Below are 20,567 nucleotides of genomic sequence, written 5' to 3'. Positions count from 1 at the left end.
ACCAGTTGGAAGTGCTATTTTTGTGAATTAAACAAAACATTTTCAAAATTTTGTATCCGTATCTGCTTACACTTTACAAACATTGTGTGAATTCTTTTACAGGCAAGGCATGGGACGCGAGCACCCACCAAGAAAAGGATGAAAGAGTTGGAAAATTTGTCAAATCAATTGAAATCTCTTTTGAAAGATGCACAAGAAAGAGGGGCATCTTTGGAAAAACTTCCTTCTTGGGTCTGGGAATGGAAGTCTCCGTGGAAGGGGAAAACCAAAGGTGGATAACTTATAAGTCAAGGAGAAGAAGAAACGTATAATCTTGGAATCATAATCAGGGAACAGATTCAAGAACCTTTTAGTGATGAATATCACCATGATGTATATTATATTAGAGCATCCCAGGTTTGCCTTCCTTAACCTATAGCTTGAATATGGTTTTATTTTTACCATATCTTATAAGTTATAATACTTTTATATCTATTTTGTATATACGATTTAGATTCCCAGAGCTTCAACTAGTGTTGTTTCATTTGGAATAAGCATGTTTAGTGGGAGATGAGAACTTGGAGTAAGAAAGCATCGAGATTTTTCATTTTTAGAGAAAGTTGTGCAAGTGATATAATGTTGAGATTTCATGATTGTTGTAATAACTACAAGGTACATAACTAACCTTTTTATATTATGATATGATCATAATAAAATTAAAGATTGTTCCTAATTTCTTCCCTTTTGTTGAGGCTTATAGGAAACAATAGGAACCTGATGTTCATAAGCTTAAAGAACATATATCCACACTTTGGTATTTGTGCAAGTAGGTAATAAACATGTGATGAGTTTCAACTTTCAACTGTAGAAATCATTTTTTCTATTTAATTAATAAATCTTAAAAACAATATATATGATATTTTGATCAATTCATGATTTTTAAATGGCTCATCCACATCAATAACTTTTATTTTGAAGTGTAAGGGTATTATGGTCAAACTATGGTTACAACATTAAAGTTGGGTAAAATAATGGAGGAACATGGTATACTTTTGATGTCGGATAGCTCAACCAGGTGCTATTGACATTCTTTGTTGGAGAATTTGTGGGAATACTTGAAGAATTGGAAGAATTTTAGCAACTCTAGAAAAATTTTGGGTTGTTGTATAGTGAATGGATCACATATATATATATATATATATATATATATATATATATATATATATATATATATATATATGTTGACAAAAAATGTATAGAACAAAAGTATTATTTTTTTGGAGTAAGCTAAAATAGCAACCCACTTTTCATTTTTATCTGAAATAGCAATGTACTTATCATTTTTAATGAAAATTAGCAATTGAGATTCTTCGCTTTTGGTCATATTGTTTATGTGACTTGAAATTTTGTATCCTTAAGTTCTTGAGGATTACCATCTTTGAGACAAGGGCAAAATCGCCCAACAAGGTTAAATCATCATACTTATGTGTAGATTAATACAGCACTAACCAAAATGACTGCCTACTTTCATTCTTAACCTAGAATTGTAGAAACGTTTCGTTTTGAACCCATATTTCATTGTAACCCAAAATTGCAGAAAAGTTTCATTTTGAACCCAAAAATGACAACCTACTTTCATTTTTTACCCAAAATTGTAAAAAGTTTTGTTTTGAACCCAAAATGACAGCCTACTTTCATTTTTAACCCAAAATTGCAGAAAGTTTTCATTTCTAACCCAAAATAGCATTATACTTTCATTTTTTTTTCACAAAATACCTTCATATTTTTTTTCACAAAATACCATTGTACTTTCAATTTTTTCACAAAATACCCTCATAATTTCAATTTTTTCACAAAATACCCTCATAATTTCGTTATTTCACAAAATACCATCGTACTTCCGTTTTTTTTTCACAAAATGTCCTCATAATTTCGTTTTTTCACAAAATACCATCGCACTTCCGTTTTTTTTCACAAAATACCCTCGTAATTTCATTTTTTCAAAAATTACCATCGTACTTCCGTTTTTTTCACAAAATACCCTCATATTTTAGTTTTTTCACAAAATATCATTTTACTACCATTTTTTTTCACAAAACACTCTCATAATTTTGGTTTTTCACAAAATATCATCGTACTTCTATTTTTTTTTCATAAAATACTCTCATAATTTTGTTTTTTCACAAAATATCATTGGATTTTCGTTTTTTTTCTTCGTAAAATACCCTCATACTTTCGTTTGAAACACATAGTGCGATACCCAGATCTTGGTACGTTTCACTTTTTCCCTTCATTAATTAAAAGTTGCAAATTAGCCCTTGGAGTAGTACGCTAGGCGTACTACTTGGTATGCCTAGCGTACTAGCTTAGAAGCCAGTATGTGGGGCGTACCACCTGGTATGCTTAGCGTACTAATGCGAGATGGATCGGGACTGCGGGTGCATACATAGGGCATACGCTTATGTACGCTGGGCATACGTGCAGTTTCTAGAAACCCTAATTTATGGTGTTGCACCCAATATAAAAACCTTAACACTTAGGGTTGGCCTCTCTATTTGTCCCTAAACCTCCAGAAAACCCTAAAGCGTCCCTTAGCCTCCATTATTGTATTTTTGAGCTTTTTAAGAGAACTTGGTGTTGTTTTGCTCATTCTTGAAGAAACTAGAAGAAGGTGGAAGTTCATAGTTTGGTGGGGAAACTTGAGATCCATGATCATTCATCATTTTGCAAGCTTCTAAAGGTATCAAGTTCAAATATTGACTTGTTAATGCTTAGATCTCTTTATGGGTTGATTTGTCACACTTTTGGTCCTTTTTTGAGTTGATTGATGGATTAGAACTTTTGAAGGGATCAGGGGCGGAGCCAGAAATTTTGAATGGAAGGGGCTTATATATATATATATATATATATATATATATATATATATATATATATATATATATATATATATATATATAAACAAAGCATCAAATGTGTTTTTCCTTTACCTAAAAATAAAAATAAGCAAGAATCATAGGAAACTAACACATGAAGTTATTAACATGAAAAAAAAAATTGATAACTTATAGTAAATTTATGAGATAAATATGTCCAATTAAAAAAAGTTAAGAAGGGGTAATGATAGGTACTGATTGGGTCGGTTGCCTTATCTTTACTCATTACTTTATCAAGTCAAAACTCAATTACTCTATTACTCTATCTCCTAGTTATGCATAGGTATAGAAACCTTGAAGAGAAAAATACGAGATAGAGACATACAATACAACGAATCCACATCATTGAGCGAGATCTAAGAGGGAAAGCCATAGAGGCGACCAACGACCAGTTTTAGTTGACATTGTGTTTGATAAGTGGAGACACAGAGTTATAACAGCCATTAATGCACTTTAACGAATGTCAATAGGTGGAGAAGAAGGTAAGATCGGAGACGGGAGGGGCAGAGAGCTTGAAGAGGCACACAATATCCCTATGAATGTGGTTTAAATTATTTTTTCAAAGATTTTAAACTTCTTTTTATTTGAGGAATAAGGATTGGGTGTTTTTTTTTAAATTTTGAAAGTATATTAAAACTTTCCAAAAATTTGGAAGTTTGTTAGAACTTTCGATTTGCATTCTTATCTCTCTCAAATCATTTTCTTTTTTAAAATATATAGATATTTGTAATTAAAAATAGAGTTAAGGATATAGAGGTTATTGATATGTCTACATATGTGTTTAGTTTGAAAGAATTATAAATTATTTAACAGTCAAAGAATATGCAATGCTTGATTTGAATAATATACATATAAGAATATTTTACAAGTAGACAAGTTGGGGGGGGGGGGGGGCGAGCACCTGCATGCCCCCTACTAGCTCCGCCACCGGAAGGGATTGTTTCTTTAGATCCGAGCTTGTTAGAGGCTTCCTAAGCATAAATGTGCCAACTTTAAGTGTTATTGGTTCTCATGCATGCATTAAGCCACTTATTAAGTCATTTTTAAGCTTAAGAGCTTCATTTAGCCATGCATATATGTAAAGTTAGCAACTTTACGTGTTATTCCAGCTTAAGGGAGTCAGATCTATGTTTTGGAGCTTTATCTTTATGGATTGAGGGCTTAATGCGAAGAGTGGCTGAATAGGAGGAGTATGTTGGACGTATAAGCCAGTATGTGCAGCATACAAGCCTCAATGCGAGTACACTTAACGTACAGCTGAGTACGCCCCGCGTACTCAGTCTGTTAGGCTTATCGGTTTTGGGCTTCAAGTTTGGGCCATCTTTTGGGCCTATATGCTTAGGCCCTTATTGGTCCATTTGAGTACAAGTGTTTTGGGCTAAGTGGAAGGGTGGGCCTTAGGATAAGGCCCAAGTAGGAGTTTGGGCCCAATTTGGAAAATTGGGCCAAATATGGGCCTTGAGTGATTATTTGGATATGGATTGGGCCTTGGCACATACTAGGAAAAGGATAGAGTGACCTTTTACCCTAACTTATGAGCTAATACCTAAAAATTGGAATCCAACTATTAATTTGATGATTATTTTGTGTGTGATAGGGCGGGGATTTAGTGGGCCATAGTCGGAGACTTTCAGTTTGATTGAGCAGTGTGAGGTGAGTTTTTCTCACTATACTTACCGGTTGAAGGCACCAAAGCCGACCCTTTGGATTGTTATCCTGGTTTATCGTATGACTGAGTATTATAGTGATCTATTAGATCTATATCATAGTAGATAGGATGATGTTATGCTTAGTGATTTGTAAGATCTATCTGTTTGTTATTGGCTGATTATTAGTAAGCTTGTCTGTTATATATATGTATGTGTCGACACGGTGTATGTGTGGTTGGGTTGAGGCATTCCTGCTTTGAGCTGAAGGCCAACAGACCTAGGGCGGACCGGATAGGCCGAAGGCCCTGAAAACGGTCTAGATAGGCTGAAGGCACGGTGTGTCGTACCAGTCATGTTGAAGGTTCTGTGAGAGTACCTGGTAGACTGTAGGCCAGTGGGGCGTTCCAGTCAGACTGACGGCTCTGTATGTATGTTGTTTGCTGTTATTATTATATTTATGTGATGTGTTGGTATTTTGGGGGAACTCACTAAGTTTTGGGCTGGCTATTTTGGGTTATGTTTCATGTACCTCAGATGATCACGGGAAGGTAAAGGCGTGATCGTGCACCTCCTCGTGTTTTTTTTATGATTTTGGGAAACTCTGATATTAAACATGTTTTGAAAACTAATTTTGTAAACACATGATGATTTTTTTTGGTTTTAAAAGCTAAAATTTTTCATGAATTTTATGGATGTTACACATAGTGGCAACCAAATTTCGATTATAATCACACAAATCATAAACAGTCAACAAATTTCATTCGAAGACATTAAAATTGTTAAGAAGAATCAATAAATTCTAGATTATTCATACATTGGTTGTGTGTATAACATGAAAAAAAGGTGCAGTTAACAAAAAAATGCCATGAAGCATGTATTTTTTCTTTTGCTCACAGAAACAACACATCTTATCATTAAGTATTTTGCAACGATTCATTCGCCTGATACATGAAAAAAAAAATAAAAAATTGTTAATATAATTATTAGAGTTCTCAATCATGAAAATTAAGTTATTATTATAATTACCTTTATTTTTGAACAAATAGTAGCATAATGACCCAATCCTTGGCTATAAGAGCATGTTTGTTTTTTGGGGGCTTCTAAAGAAGACTTAATTCTACTTGCAAGTTTAGGACGCCCTTTTGTAGTAGTTGGACAAAGCGGATCACGGATAGATAATTGTTACATCATATCTACTTTCAAAACTCTCATACAAGAACTTTGAGACGCATTCTCCAAAGACATATATTTCTTTCGATTTGCTTGATCATCTAAAAGAATTATCAATATCGTATTGAGTTTTTGTATCTCCGTAGGGGAGTCCCTTGCTTGTCCAATTAGCTTAGTAAAATTTGAACATACAAAAAATAATGTGTAGGTACTAACTCCATTTTTATTATTTATTTTCTCAAGTCCGATACTAACACTACCCAGTTTGTACCTAGCATCAAGGGTCCATCGCGGTAAAATATAGTGACTCAGCAGTTCTTGAACATGCTTCTTCTTCATCACATATAAGCTATGCTTGAATAAAATCCCATTTTTCTCATACATAGAACAAAAACATGTGACGCTGACTTGATTTAAAGAACGAAAGGTAACAATACGCCAATATTTTTTTATTAACGTCCAATTGCCCAACTATATATGTGCTTTCTTTTGTAGTTTTTGTTAGAGTCTCATGAGTCAAATTGGTAAGAGCTTTGGTTCATTCTTTTTTGAAAGTCTCAAACATCTTTCTAGTATAACATTGACCTACTTTTGCTTCGATTGGATGCATTGAAGAAAGAACCAGCCTTGAGTCCATAGTCTTGAAGTCTTCATCTTCTTTGCCAGCCCTTCGCGACTCAACTGCTTTGTTATATTGTACAACAAGTTCATTCAACATGTTCCTCGAGTTAACAAATCCATAAAAAATGAATTGATACTCTCACTTCGTCCGGTTGTTGTCATACCAGCAAAAAATATATCCTTAAAGAAGGGTTTAACCCAATGTATACGCTCGTTATACATGTCACTAATCCAACAATTGATTTCCGCTTCATACTTAGTACACATATCTTCCTATGTTGCTTCAAATTGTTCAATAGTGTCACTATTTACTTATAATCTGTGCGTTTCTTGAAAATCACTGTAACAGGAAACATACCATCGAAGGTGCTCAGTTCCATGCTTCCTGATATGCCATGAACAAAAGTGATGTCGAGTCATTGGAAACACTTTTTTTATTGCATTTCCCATAGCTTTGTCTTGATTGGTAATAACTGCATTCGGATTGTAACATCCCGGAAATTCAGAAGTATAGTTGAAGGGCTAAAAGGGTAAATAAGAAGGTCGACTCGGCGAGTCGATGGATAGACTCGGCGAGTCGAGTCGCGTTTCGGGTCACATGTTAAGTGACCAACTCAGCGAGTCGCATGGGTGGACTCGGCGAGTTAGTGCTGTACGGAGAAAACCCTAATCCCGGGGGTTGAGACCTATATAAAGAACATGATACCCTCTCCCTAGCCTCTTTACCTTCCCTTTGAGTTCTAGAAGCCCTAGATTCGTGTGAGCTTTCCTTTGTGAGAGATTAGAGCCTTTGAGGAGGGAATCTTGGAGGGAAATTAAAAAGCTAGAAGATTGGAGCAAGGGGCTTTGAAGAGATTTAGCTTACTTTTTAGTTGGAGCTTTCATTTGAGGTAATAATCTGTTGTTTGAGCTTTTGTGCATCTAGATCTATCAATTATGGGGTTTTTGAGGCATAAATGAGGTCCATCTTGAGTTTGGTGTAAGATGTGAGGTTGCTACCTCAGATCTAGGCTGTTAATGATCAAAGAAGCCTTAAAGTCTATGCCCAAGAGTTGTTGGTGAAGTTCTCTTGTCCCAAACCTTAGCCCAAGAGTGTATTATGCTTAGATCTCTTTGGATTCACATAAAGTTTGCCACTTTACGTGATGGATGGGTTGTAGGGGAGTGGATCTATGGTTTGGAGCCCCTGCATGGCTTAGAAAGCCACTGTATGGATTAAGAACTTGAGGTACTCGGGGAGTCACATGGGTGAACTCGGCGAGTTGGATGAAGATAGGCAGGAACTCGACAAGTTGGAAGAACAACTCGACGACTCTGTTGAAGATTGCCTTGGACTTGGCGAGTCTGTTCTTGGACTCGGAGAGTCTGGTCGTGAAGTCCTAACCTTTTTGGTTAAGCTGTGAATCAGTGAGTCGAGGGACGACTCGGTGAGTTAAGTAGGAAGTGACTTAGAGTTTGTTGAACTCAGCGAGTCTTAGGGCGACTTGGAGAGTTGAGTCGTGGATTGGGAGTTTCTGAGTATAGGGACTCGACGAGTCAGCCGATTGACTCGGCGAGTAGAGTCATTCAGGAGGGTTGACTTTGACTGAGGACTTTGACTTTGACCAAGAGTTGATCAGTTGACTTCCAGGGGTATTTTGGTAATTATTGGTATTTATTGAGTTCAGTCTTTTGGTATTGATCAGTGGTGGAGTTTGTGTCGGAGGTTGGAGCAGCATGATCTTATCTTTTCAGTCAGTAGTTACGAGGTGAGTTATCCTTACTATATCAACAGGGTCTAAGGCACCAAGGCCGACCCTTTATCGGATGGAAATCCGGGTAGTTGTTGTTATGTTATTGCTTTGTTATGTTTGCATCCTGGTAGTTAGGATGGTATATGTTAGAGACCTGGTTAGGGTCGGTATCCTGGTTTATAGGATGATGCTATGCTAGTGACCGGTTAGGTTGGAATCCTGGTAGGGATATACTATGTATGTGATCTGCTAAGATCGGTTTGATTAGTTGTGAATTGATATATGGTTGTATGTTTATGTGCACATGGTTGTTGGACTGGGGTTGGGTTGAGGCGGGTCCTGCTTTTTGCTGTAGGCCAACATACCCAGGGCGGACTGGTTGTCCCGAAGGCCCAACGAGTGGTCCGGATAGGCTGAAGGCCCCGAGAGGGCGGACAAGATGTGCCGAGGCTCGGAGAGTGGACCAAGCCGACTGAAGGCCCGGTGCGGGCGGAGCAGTCATACTGTAGACTCAGAGAGTGGACCAGGTGGATTGAAGGCCCGGTGCGGGCGGACCAATCACACTGTAGACTTGATGTATATGGCTAGACTCGGAGAGTGGACCAGGTGGACTGTAGGCCGGTGCGGCGGACCAGTCACACAGTAGACCCGAAGTGCATGGCTGTTCTATGTTCTGTTATGTTATGATATGCTATGTGTAGGGTATATGTGGTTGGTATTTTAGGGGTATCTCACTAAGCATTCGGGCTTACAGTTGTGGTTTAATGTTTCAGGTTCTTCAGGAGACCGTGGCAAGGCAAAGGCGTGATCGTACTGCTCCTCATGTTTATGTTTTATGATATTGTTCTAGGGAATTCTCTGATAATATAAAGTATTGAAAACCTTTTTAGAATAACTTAATGAATGTGGGTTGTGTTTTGAAAAGTTTAAATTGGTTGAAATTTTTAGAGCGTTACAAGTTGGTATCAGAGCCTTAGTTTGAGTGATTTGGAGGAACATTCGTGTGAATCCAGTCTCAAATCAAGGAGAGTTTTCAAAAGAGAATTTAAAATGGTTTTCAAAAATGAGTAAAGGAGGGCACGGAGGTACGATCAGCCGGAGCCAGTAAGTATCCCCAAAATACCATACAAGTTATTTGATTATGTGATATGTTAGAACAGCATGCCAGTGTTAGACTAGGGATCTTCAGGAAGTGCATGATAGAGTTGCCTGATTGTGATGCATGCTAGCCTAGGGTTTCTTTCTGTATGAGATTTCCAGTGTTCCTCTAAGAGTGAGGGTTGAGTGCTTGTTATGCATGTTCTTCACTAGGGTGTTGTGGTGATACTTGATATAAATATGGGTAGGTGCGGAAGGTAGTATGGGCCCGTACTACTAAAAGTACAGGACCCATACGCGTATCAAGGAAGTCACAACCCCTAGGGTCAGATTGGGAGTTGGTTCCCGGGCTATTGGGGAAGCATCTTATTTTCTGGCTGTGAATTTCAGTATGGTGGTTATGAGGCATGCTGGGAGCGGATCCAGGTCAGGATCGGGAGCAGGAGGGGGCGGTCAGGGTGGATCAGCACCACACGAGGTTATCGGTCAGATGAGCACAAACGAGTTGGATGCTAGGATTCGTGAGATCCTGCATGATGAGGTTGCTGCTATGTTCCGAGCCAAGTTGTCGGAACTGCTTGGGTCGATTAAGACCGCCATGGTCGAGTATTTTGATGAGCGTTATGCAGCTCTTAGAGAGACGGTTGCCGCGGCGGCTACAACGGCTGTAGCGACAGCAGGGGGAGGAGCTTGTAGAGGTTTTCAGTATCGGGATTTCGATAATACGAAGCCCCCTACTTTTGATGGAGTTCAGGATCCGATTGTTGCTATGCGATGGTTGTTAGATGTGGAGGGGTTTTTCTTCACATGTTCATGCCTTGCTGATCAGAGGGTGAGGTGTGCTCTAAACCTGTTAAGGCTCGGGGCGAAGGATTGGTGGAGGTTGACTACGGGGTCATATTCGGATGCGCAGCGAGCTGCGGTTTCTTGGGATCAGTTTCGGGAGATGTTCAGCACCCATTATGTTCCACGAGTTGAGAGAAAGAGAGGTTAGCTCAGGAGTTCCTGGAGCTGAAGTAGGATTCAGAGTCGGTGACGGAGATCACCAGGATGTTCACTGAGAGGGCGATGTTTTGCCCAGAGTTTGCTTCGGAGCAGGCTCAGATGTCCCGATATCTGAGTATGCTCAAGAGGGATATCAGGCAGTTTGTGTCTATGCAGAGGTGCGAGACCTTACTGGAGTTGCAGGAGGCTGCTTGGCGGCGTGAGTTGGAGATTGAGCTTTAGTTGAGAGAGCAGAGGCAGGTCCCGGTGCAGTCGCAGCCGGCGCCGAAACGGTCCAAGACCGTTGATTCTAGTTTGGGAGATTAGAGAAGCCGCACTTGTGGGAAGTGCGGGAAGGGTCACATCGGAGTTTGTAGGTCCGGGGGTACATGTCGCAAGTGCGGGAGAGAGGGGCATTATGTGAGGGATTTCCATCAGTCAGCCCCAGTTCAGGATATGAGGATTTGTTACCAGTGCCATCAGGTTGGTCACCTGAGGGCCAACTGTCCACAACTTGTTGCAGGACCGGTGCAGGCTCCAGCACAGACCACTTTGAGGATCACGGGTGGAGGTCAGAGTGGAGCAGAGCCCCCGAGGGCTCAGGGGCGTGCTTTTCAGCTTATGGCAGAGCAGGTCAGGGCAGAGCCGGATTCAGCTGTGGGTATGTTTCCTTCTTGATATCTTGTTATCTTATGGTTGTTATGGAGTATTATATCTGCTAGTCTCATTTGCATAATTCATGGTATGGTATTCATACGGTCTTTCGGGTTTATGGTATTATTGAGGGGTCGGTAGTTAGGGGATTGGAATCAGTTAGCATCCAAGGAATTGATGGTCAGCATTTGGTGGTATGGTTAAGTTGTCGAGTATATCAATTGTGTTTTGAGAAGTGTTCAGCGGGGAGTCAAACTCCCTTAGAGTTCGAGTTGTGCGATGCTGGAACATGGTTTTGGGGAGGTTGCTCGTTTAGAATCAGTGCAAGTATAAGAGAAGTTGTTGAGTAAGAATGTTTGAGTGATGTCGGTTGGGTCACCGGTGGTTGGTAGTCAGTTCTCTAAGTGGGGAGAATTGGAAAATTCTCCGGAGGATCGACAAGTATTTGAGGTTGATTAGCTGTATGTGTTAGTGGATCGGTTCGAGGAGAGTGAGAAAAGGTGTCACCATAGGATGATGATTGATATGGTCTGTCCCCAAGTATTAATCATGTTAGTGGAAGGCAGTGCATGGACCTGAGAATCCTTGCAAGCAGATTCAGAGTTTATGGAAGTTCAAGAATAGCAGTTGCTCTACATGGATAACGTAGAGTGAAGTTTAGCTCAGTGGCACGTGCAGGTGCAGTAAGGGTTGTTGAGGGATTTCCTGGAAAGGAAAGACATGTAGCTCCGAAAGGAGCGTGAGTACTCCATAAGAGGAGGAAGTGGAGTAAATGGATTATCAGCAGTACTTTAGCTATTGGTAGTAAGTACTAGGATGGTACCAGTGGTATGGGAACACATCTGGGTTGGGTGTTTGTTGAGGTTGCGGAAGGATTTTTGGTAGTGTAGAACCAGAAGAGTTCGGAGGGGATGCAAGGATGGAGCCTTGGATTTTCCAGTATGGTTGTGATCAGGAAGTTATGTATGTAGTGTTAATTCATCCTGGGGGACGTTTAGAGGTATCGTTAGTGTGTCGGGTTTTTCTAGCTGAGGATGTTAGAGCGGGTGTAGCATGTGTATGTGATTGCAGAGGAGAGATCATGGGAGATGCTCAGAAACTGAAGGATGTGTCATCCTGTCAGCATGGAATGAAAGAGTCGGACTTTATAAGGGTTTGATAGTAGTGTTTGGAGGAACATGGGTTGGTTGAGGCCAAGAGTTGTATTGTGGGAGTATTCATCTGGGATGTGTTGCAGTAGGCTTCGAGGACGAAGCCTAATTTAAGTGGGGGGAGAATTGTAACATCCCGGAAATTCAGAAGTATAGTTGAAGGGCTAAAAGGGTAAATAAGAAGGTCGACTCGGCGAGTCGATGGATAGACTCAGCGAGTCGAGTCGCGTTTCGGGTCACGTGTTAAGTGACCAACTCGGCGAGTTGCATGGGTGGACTCGGCGAGTTAGTGTTGTATGGAGAAAACCCTAATCCCGGGGGTTGAGCCCTATATAAAGAACATGATACCCTCTCCCCAGCCTCTATACCTTCCCTTTGAGTTCCAGAAGCCCTAGATTCGTGTGAGCTTTCCTTTGTGAGAGATTAGAGCCTTTGAGGAGGGAATCTTGGAAAAAAATTGAAGAGAAAGAAGATTGGAGCAAGGGGCTTTGTAGAGATTTAGCTTACTCTTCAGTTGGAGCTTTCATTTAAGGTAATAATCTGTTGTTTGAGCTTTTGTGCATCTAGATCTATCAATTGTGGGGTTTTTGAGGCATAAATGAGGTCCATCTCGAGTTTGGTGTAAGATGTGAGGTTGCTACCTCAGATCTAGGCTGTTAATGATCAAAGAAGCCATAAAGTCTATGCCCAAGAGTTGTTGGTGAAGTTCTTTTGTCCCAAACCTTAGCCCAAGAGTGTATTATGCTTAGATCTCTTTGGATTTACGTAAAGTTTGCCACTTTACGTGATGGATGGGTTGTAGGGGAGTGGATCTATGGTTTGGAGCCCCATGCATGGCTTAGAAAGCCATTGTATGGATTAAGAACTTGAGGTACTCGGCGAGTCACATGGGTGAACTCGACGAGTTGGATGAAGATAGGCAGGAACTCGACGAGTTGGAAGAACAACTCGGCGAGTCTGTTGAAGATTGCCTTGGACTCGGCGAGTCTGTTCTTGGACTCGGCGAGTCTGGTCGTGAAGTCCTAACCTTTTTGGTCGAGCTGTGAATCAGTGAGTCGAGGGACGACTCGGTGAGTTAAGCAGGAAGTGACTCAGAGTTTGTTGAACTCGGCGAGTTGAGTCGTGGATTGGGAGTTTCTAAGTATAGGGACTCGACGAGTCAGAAAGTTGACTCGGCGAGTAGAGTCAGCCAGGAGGGTTCACTTTGACTTTGACCAAGAGTTGATCAGTTGACTTCCAGGGGTATTTTGGTAATTATTGGTATTTATTGAGTTCAGTCTTTTGGTATTGATCAGTGGTGGAGTTCGTGTCGGAGGTTGGAGCAGCATGATCTTATCTTTTCAGTCAGTAGTTGCGAGGTGAGTTATCCTTACTATATCAACAGGGTCTAAGGCACCAAGGCCGACCCTTTATCGGATGGAAATCCGGGTAGTTGTTGTTATGTTATTGCTTTGTTATGTTTGCATCCTGGTAGTTAGGATGGTATATGTTAGAGACCTGGTTAGGGTCGGTATCCTGGTTTATAGGATGATGCTATGCTAGTGACCGGTTAGGTTGGAATCCTGGTAGGGATATACTATGTATGTGATCTACTAAGATCGGTTTGATTAGTTGTGAATTGATATATGGTTGTATGTTTATGTGCACATGGTTGTTGGACTGGGGTTGGGTTGAGGCGGGTCCTGCTTTTTGCTGTAGGCCAACATACCCAGGGCGGACTGGTTGTCCCGAAGGCCCAACGAGTGGTCCGGATAGGCTGAAGGCCCCGAGAGGGCGAACAAGATGTGCCGAGGCTCGGAGAGTGGACCAAGCCGACTGAAGGCCCGGTGCGGGCGGAGCAGTCATACTGTAGACTCAGAGAGTGGACCAGGTGGATTGAAGGCCCGGTGCGGGCGGACCAATCACACTGTAGACTTGATGTATATGGCTAGACTCGGAGAGTGGACCAGGTGGACTGTAGGCCGGTGCGGCGGACCAGTCACACAGTAGACCCGAAGTGCATGGCTGTTCTATGTTCTGTTATGTTATGATATGCTATGTGTAGGGTATATGTGGTTGGTATTTTAGGGGTATCTCACTAAGCTTTCGGGCTTACAGTTGTGGTTTAATGTTTCAGGTTCTTCAGGAGACCGTGGCAAGGCAAAGGCGTGATCGTACTGCTCCTCATGTTTATGTTTTATGATATTGTTCTAGGGAATTCTCTGATAATATAAAGTATTGAAAACCTTTTTAGAATAACTTAATGAATGTGGGTTGTGTTTTGAAAAGTTTAAATTGGTTGAAATTTTTAGAGCGTTGCACGGATACTTGCCAAACATACATTTGAGGAAATGTTCAAATAACCATTCAAATGTCTCTTCCTTTTCGTTTCCAAGCAATGCTCCACCAAAAAGTATAAACTGCCCATGATGATAAACCCCAGTAAAGGGAACAAAAGGCATCTTAAATTTGTTAGTCATATAAGTGACATCAAACACAACAACATCTATGAATTTTGTATAGACATCTCTTGATCCACCATCAGCCCAAAAGATATTTCTTGGATACCCATCATCAGATAAATCCACAACAAAATATTGGTCACTATCAACTAATGTTTTATCTTGAAAATGTTTTATAAGTCCACAAAACTCCTTTCCTCTATGTTGTTTTCGATGCTCAGATAAGACATCAACACATTACTTTGAAGTTACATCAGCTACAATTGAGGTTTTCATTGTATTAACAACATTTTCAATCTGAGAAGGTTTCAACATTGCTTGACCAAATTAAACCATTAGAGATTTACCTTCTATTTGACGGTGGAAATTGTTATGAGATCGATGCTTCGTCACTCCCGTATATGCCTTGGTCAAGTCGTGATTGTGTGTGTCATTAAATGAGTCCACCAACCATTTCCCATCCTCCTGTCTTGTTATTTGAAGCTTTGCTTGACATCCGATTCTAACATCTCTATGAGTTTTTTCTCATTTTCACTTGAATCATTTTTGGCCATCGATTTTTTTTTCTTTGTTGCATACATATATCTTCCGAAAAGGCTCATTTGTTTTAGGATTTTTAATTGTGTCATCTCTACGTATACCAAAACCATACAAAAATGAATAATTATTTTAAAATATATAGACATCATCGGGAGTATCAAAAACATTTCCCAATATCCTTTCATCATTAACATCATCTTCGTCAAATTCAATGTTCATACCGATACTGTTTATTTTTTCACATTCATATGTTGTTTCCACGCAATCATTTGTGTCAATATCTTTAATTATATATGGTTCTATAGCTTGATCAATTGCTTCGACTTCACTCATTATGGCCTGAAATAGACAACGATGCATATTGAAACATTATACGTAAAAACATATTAACAACCAACAATGAAAAACTAAAAAAAAAAATTAAATACATTGGATATTTTACCTTTTCAGAAAAATCGTTAACCAACCGTAATGTCTAGCTCTATAAACAATAATGTCAATAATAAAATCCCGGCACAAATACAAATCAACAGCTAATGGAGAACACTATAAACAATAATGTCGGATATTAAAAATCATAAACACTTCAAAAAATGATATCAAATATGTTTCATAAAAAATTACCTGGAAGTACTTACCGTATGCAATTCCAAAAAAACATTGGAGGCTATACTGTTTAATCGAATCCAATTTCTTGAATTGAAATTTATTATTTATTTATTTTTTGTTAATTGCGATCGGAGGCAATTGATCGAATAGAATTTTTCAATTCAAACTTTTTTTTTTTCTATTAATTGCTATTTCTAATCATAGTCTTTTGGTCTTGTTTCTCTTTTGTGAATTACAATTTCATAGTGCAATCAAATTTTCCAGGATGATTATCATGGAACCATTCGAAATTCAAGTACAAATTGAGTTGGATATCGTCACTGAATAAGGAAAACACAGCAAAAAAAAATTTAGGAAATTGTTTTTCCTTTTTTTAGTTAACTCACTAATCAAAACAACCTAATTTGTTTTATTATGTACAAGGTACCTATGCTTATATACCCTTAAGGATATATATATATATATATATATATATATATATATATATATATATATATATATATATATATATATATATATATATATATATATATATATATATATATATATAGGTTCAGGTTCATTTGAGACCATTATAATTTTGTAAGACCGTGAGACCAAATCTAAAAATAATTTTAAAATACAAAATAAATGGAAAAATCCAAAAATTCTTTTTTTAAATGTTATTTTCAGAACTTGAATTAACTAAAAAAAATATAAAAAAAATAAAAAAAAATAAAAAAAATCCGTTTTTTTTTTGAAAAATACGTGAAATATTCTAAATAGAATATTTCACTGACATATTCTAAAAAATAATTTTAAAATGCAAAATAAATAGAAAAATCTTAAAATTCTTTTTTTAAATATTATTTTCGGAACTTGAATTAACTAAAAAAAATTAAAAAAAATAAAAAAAAATTCTATTTTTTTTGAAAAATACGTGAAATATTCTAAATAGAATATTACACTGTACATATTCTAAAAATAATTTTAAAATGCAAAATAAATGGAAAAATCAAAAAATTCTTTTTTTAAATATTATTTTCGGAACATGAATTAACTAAAAAAAAATAAAAAAAAATAAAAAAAAATAAACAAATGCGTCTCACGGTCTCATAAAATATAAGTGGTCTCAAATGAACCTAACCCTATATATATATATATATATATATATATATATATATATATATATATATATATATATATATATATATATATATATATATATATATATATATATATATATATATATATATATATATATATATATATATATATATCAAACATTATCTTAGTGATGGTTGAATCCTTGTTAGGTGCACCTAAAACCGGGCTGGTAAACTAACTGTTTAATCAATATACAACTAATCTTCCCCAAATTCTTCAATCTCACACAATCCCACTATTTCTAGCTTTCTTAATTAAGGAAATAAAGTAACATTTGCTAACCTAATCCGATGCCTCTGTTGACATATACAAATCAATTACTTACCATATTAGAATTTATCGCATTTTACTTTTTCTTTCATCGGTAGACTGTCAACATCTGATTCTTTGTCGATGTTATCAGCCATGACTGTAAACTTGAATATAAGTGAAATAATGGTGTAACCTTTTTATATACAAGGTGGAAATTTAATCCACGCCTAATTAATTGAAACTTATATTATGTATTTCTCGTGCTATTAGTTGCCATAAGAGTGGATGGGAGGACCATAGCTACTAATTAACCCCTCATTGACTTCACTGCTGATGATTCGCGAGAGATACTCAGGAATGTAACTCATGTCGCCTAAGTTTCTATATTCAATCGTATTAACCAAATGACCTTAAAAACATATATTAACTCCGTACAAGTATAAATCCATCCGTATGTACATCAAGAATGATCAACTAGAGCATGATATAGTTCCAAACCAAAACCAATAATAAACAAAAATCGACAATGTAATATTCATGTGATTTTAACCGCGGCGTCTTGGATCTGTAACATTGATCTTCCAGTGCTCATCGGCAAATCCATGTTTCTTAGCCTGCATTCGATCCCACTTCAACTCTATCTTCCTTTGCTTCGTCAACTTACAGTAATTCTGCAAGCTCTCATCAATGGTGTCATGAAGCTTCCACCATGTTCGGTGTGCGACATCACTGGCATACACCTGTTGATCCCCTATATCCCAGTTACAGTCATAATCCCTGTAGCATAGCCATGGCTTGATTCCCAAATAATGTATGGCGTAAAGCTTGGGTGGATCAGCCCCAAACAACTGGTTTTTCATGCTGGTTTCGACAGTTGTATTTGACCAAAAGTTCTTCAAGAAGTTAACCCTTCTCGGTAATCTATGCCAGTAAACGAATATCTCATTCAAAAACCCTTGATCGCCACCATTGTACGAGATGATGTCGTTGGTACGTTGCATGAAATGCATGAAAGTACAGTTTGATGGCTCGATGACCATTATACCGGAATTAAATATGGAATTATCATTGCCGACGGCGGACATTTGTGGGAACGAGAAGATGATATCAAGATTGCGGAGGACGATGATGTCAGAGTCGATGAAAATGATCTTGTTGTAGTCGGTGAGCTGCCATAGCCGGAATTTGCTGTAGTTGTACTCGTTGTAAGAGTCCTTCTCGGCTCGTGGGTTGCGGATGCGTTCGATGATTCTTATAGTCCAACCGGCGGCAGCTAGAACCTGGCGTGTAGCGACGGAGATGGAGGTGTCGATGAGGAGGATGAGGTCGTGTTTGGTTCCTGTTTTGAGGAGGGACTGGGCTAGCATGATGGCACCGCAGACGTATGATTCCGACGAGTGGAGCACGGTGGCGTAGGCTTGACGTTTTGTTGATTTACGTCTTGAGTTTGTTTGTTGGATCTTGGTTACATCGTATACTTCATCGTTTCCTGTGAAAAGATAAATAAAGATTAAATTTTTATAAAAATTTAATTGAAATTCTTTTTATTAAATAAGAAAGATTGTACCTTTTCCCCATAGAGGTAAAGCCAAGTTACAAGTGCCAACAGGTAAATAAACCTTTTGTTCCAACTTCTTCATATTAGGCCGATAATACCACCAATCGCCGTCGTGTGCCAGCAAATCATCACACCGGAATATCTCCACCATTGGCCGGCACTTGCTCAAAACAACCACCTTTGGCTTCCTATTCCAATTCTTCCTCCCTCTCCTCACCACCATATTCGCGGCTATCATGTGCAGTTGCAACCGGAAAACATCTCTTCCCCACCCTTCCGCCGGAAACTTGCATGGTATCTTCACCACTATCATGTCGAAATACCCGTATTTCTTGTAATCCGGCATTGGAATCTCCGGACACAATGTTTCATGCATCTCTTCTTCTTCATCAATCCATTCAGGGAACAAGTCCTTCCATTCGAATAAATCTGAAACCTTTTCAAACGTCACAGGAATCGTCTTTCCAAGCACGTTCCAATCGCTTAAATCTTCCCCTTCCATATTCACCATCCCCATCCTCATCCTTATCCCTGTTCCTGGATAACCACTTGAATTTAAGAAACTTGGCCTCTCTCTCTTCACCATTTTTTGCTTTGAGTGATTACTACTCGACTCTACTGCGTCTTCCAGTAGCACTGCCTTCATCTTGTACCCGGTTTCCACCTAAAAGGAAATTATAATCAGCTAAATATGTTACGACACAAACGTAAAAACAAAGAACCCATGAAGGTTCTTTGTTTTTCAGGCATGGAGGCAGCTCACCTTACCTTGTGGTGGCAATCACGGAGGGAGCAGCGAACATATGACGCAGCATTTTCATGATAGACGGAGGAGGCCGATGGACGGAGGAGGAGGGTGGCATAAATAACAAGAAAACAAGATAGGAACACAAGATTGATCCTAATGACCAAAGATTTTGAAGGGGTGACCTTCCACATTGTTGTGGTTGAAAACGCAAAAATATGGGTCGATCGAAGCTGTTGTATTTGAACCTATTTCCAGATTTTTTTTTTCTAGCTACTCAATATATGATCAAGAAATAAAGGGGATGAGAAGAGTTTAGAATTGAATTTTAATCAAAGAAAGAAGTAGGCAGTTGAAAGGCTCCAAGTGTCGATCTATGATTGCTTGAACAAAATCAACCTTTGCCGATTAGCAATATACACATTTACATCTTTCACAATTATATACTTGAACAAAAAGATACGTTATATGTCTGTATTTTCATAATCATATTTATTTTATGTCAGATATCTTAGCTAAAATTGTAAATAAATATATAAAAATTAATAATATGTAAATCTTATCATCTTTTCTATCAAATTTCGGTTGAAATGGGCAGGGGTAGGATTGTAAACTTAAAATAAAGAATAATGGGCGGTGAGTAAGGCATGGCCAACAACTCATTAGTTGGGTTGTCAAGTTTTCAAGTTTCTAAGATGAAACGTCACTATTAGCCGTTACGTACGAAATAGCAACGCTACCATCTACATACACATATTTACATTTCATGTCCTTCCATGCGCACTTGTATATTTGGTTTAAAACTCACATATCCTTTTTTTCTTATATATTATAGACTAATATGCATAAATGGTCCTCTGATTTGTTCAAAATTGTCATTTTGGTCTAAAAAGGTTTGAACTAGCACTACAGGTCCAGACTTTTCATTTTGTTGTAACTTTGGTCCAATTTTATATAAACTTTTTCATAATGACAAATTTACCCTCATTTTTTTCTTTTTCAGTTTTTCTATTATTTAAAGATTTTTCTGATTAAAAAAATAAAAAAGAAAATTTTCCTTTTTTATTTTGTTTTTATAATTTTTTATAACAAAAAACAGAAAATAAAATGCAATCTCTCTCTCTCTCTCTCTCTCTCTCTCTCTCTCTCTCTCTCTCTCTCCTCCCCAAAAATTAACCCATCCAACTTATCTTCTTCCTCCCACTCTTGTTCTCGATATCATTCCATACTACTAAACGCCCACCATTGCCACCTGCTTGATGCAAAACTCCACCCAATAACCTTCATTGTCATTTTCACCAACT

At 38.3% G+C, this 20,567-nt stretch overlaps 1 protein-coding gene across 2 annotated transcripts; it reads right to left on the bottom strand.

The window, feature by feature from the left end:
- Positions 1 to 17,356: 17,356 nt before the first annotated feature.
- LOC111908836 (UDP-glucuronate:xylan alpha-glucuronosyltransferase 2) lies at positions 17,357 to 19,724 on the bottom strand. Of its 2 annotated transcripts, none has more exons than XM_023904635.3 (3): positions 19,287 to 19,724; positions 18,528 to 19,182; positions 17,357 to 18,449 (listed from the first exon to the last, which is right to left on the bottom strand). In XM_023904635.3, exons 1-3 carry the CDS (start codon positions 19,455 to 19,457, stop codon positions 17,506 to 17,508), a joined length of 1,770 nt encoding a protein of 589 aa, XP_023760403.1. In that variant the 5' UTR covers positions 19,458 to 19,724; the 3' UTR covers positions 17,357 to 17,505. The 2 variants fall into 2 exon arrangements, with proteins under 2 accessions (XP_023760403.1, XP_023760404.1); XM_023904636.3 differs by having other exon boundaries at positions 19,282 to 19,418.
- Between the last annotated feature and the right edge of the window lie 843 nt (positions 19,725 to 20,567).

The sequence above is a fragment of the Lactuca sativa genome, chromosome 6, assembly GCF_002870075.4.
Source record: "Lactuca sativa cultivar Salinas chromosome 6, Lsat_Salinas_v11, whole genome shotgun sequence".
Taxonomy (NCBI): Eukaryota; Viridiplantae; Streptophyta; class Magnoliopsida; order Asterales; family Asteraceae; genus Lactuca; species Lactuca sativa.
This window is presented reverse-complemented; position numbering and strand designations above follow the sequence as displayed.

Bases quoted from the DNA above. Each gene is read 5' to 3' on its own strand.
- LOC111908836 (XM_023904635.3), bottom strand. From the start codon at position 19,457: ATGTGGAAGGTCACCCCTTCAAAATCTTTGGTCATTAGGATCAATCTT. The intron at 19,183-19,286 runs GTAAGGTGAGCT...ATTTCCTTTTAG, and splicing joins TCCGTGATTGCCACCACAAG to GTGGAAACCGGGTACAAGAT. The intron at 18,450-18,527 runs GTACAATCTTTC...ATCTTTTCACAG, and splicing joins TTTACCTCTATGGGGAAAAG to GAAACGATGAAGTATACGAT.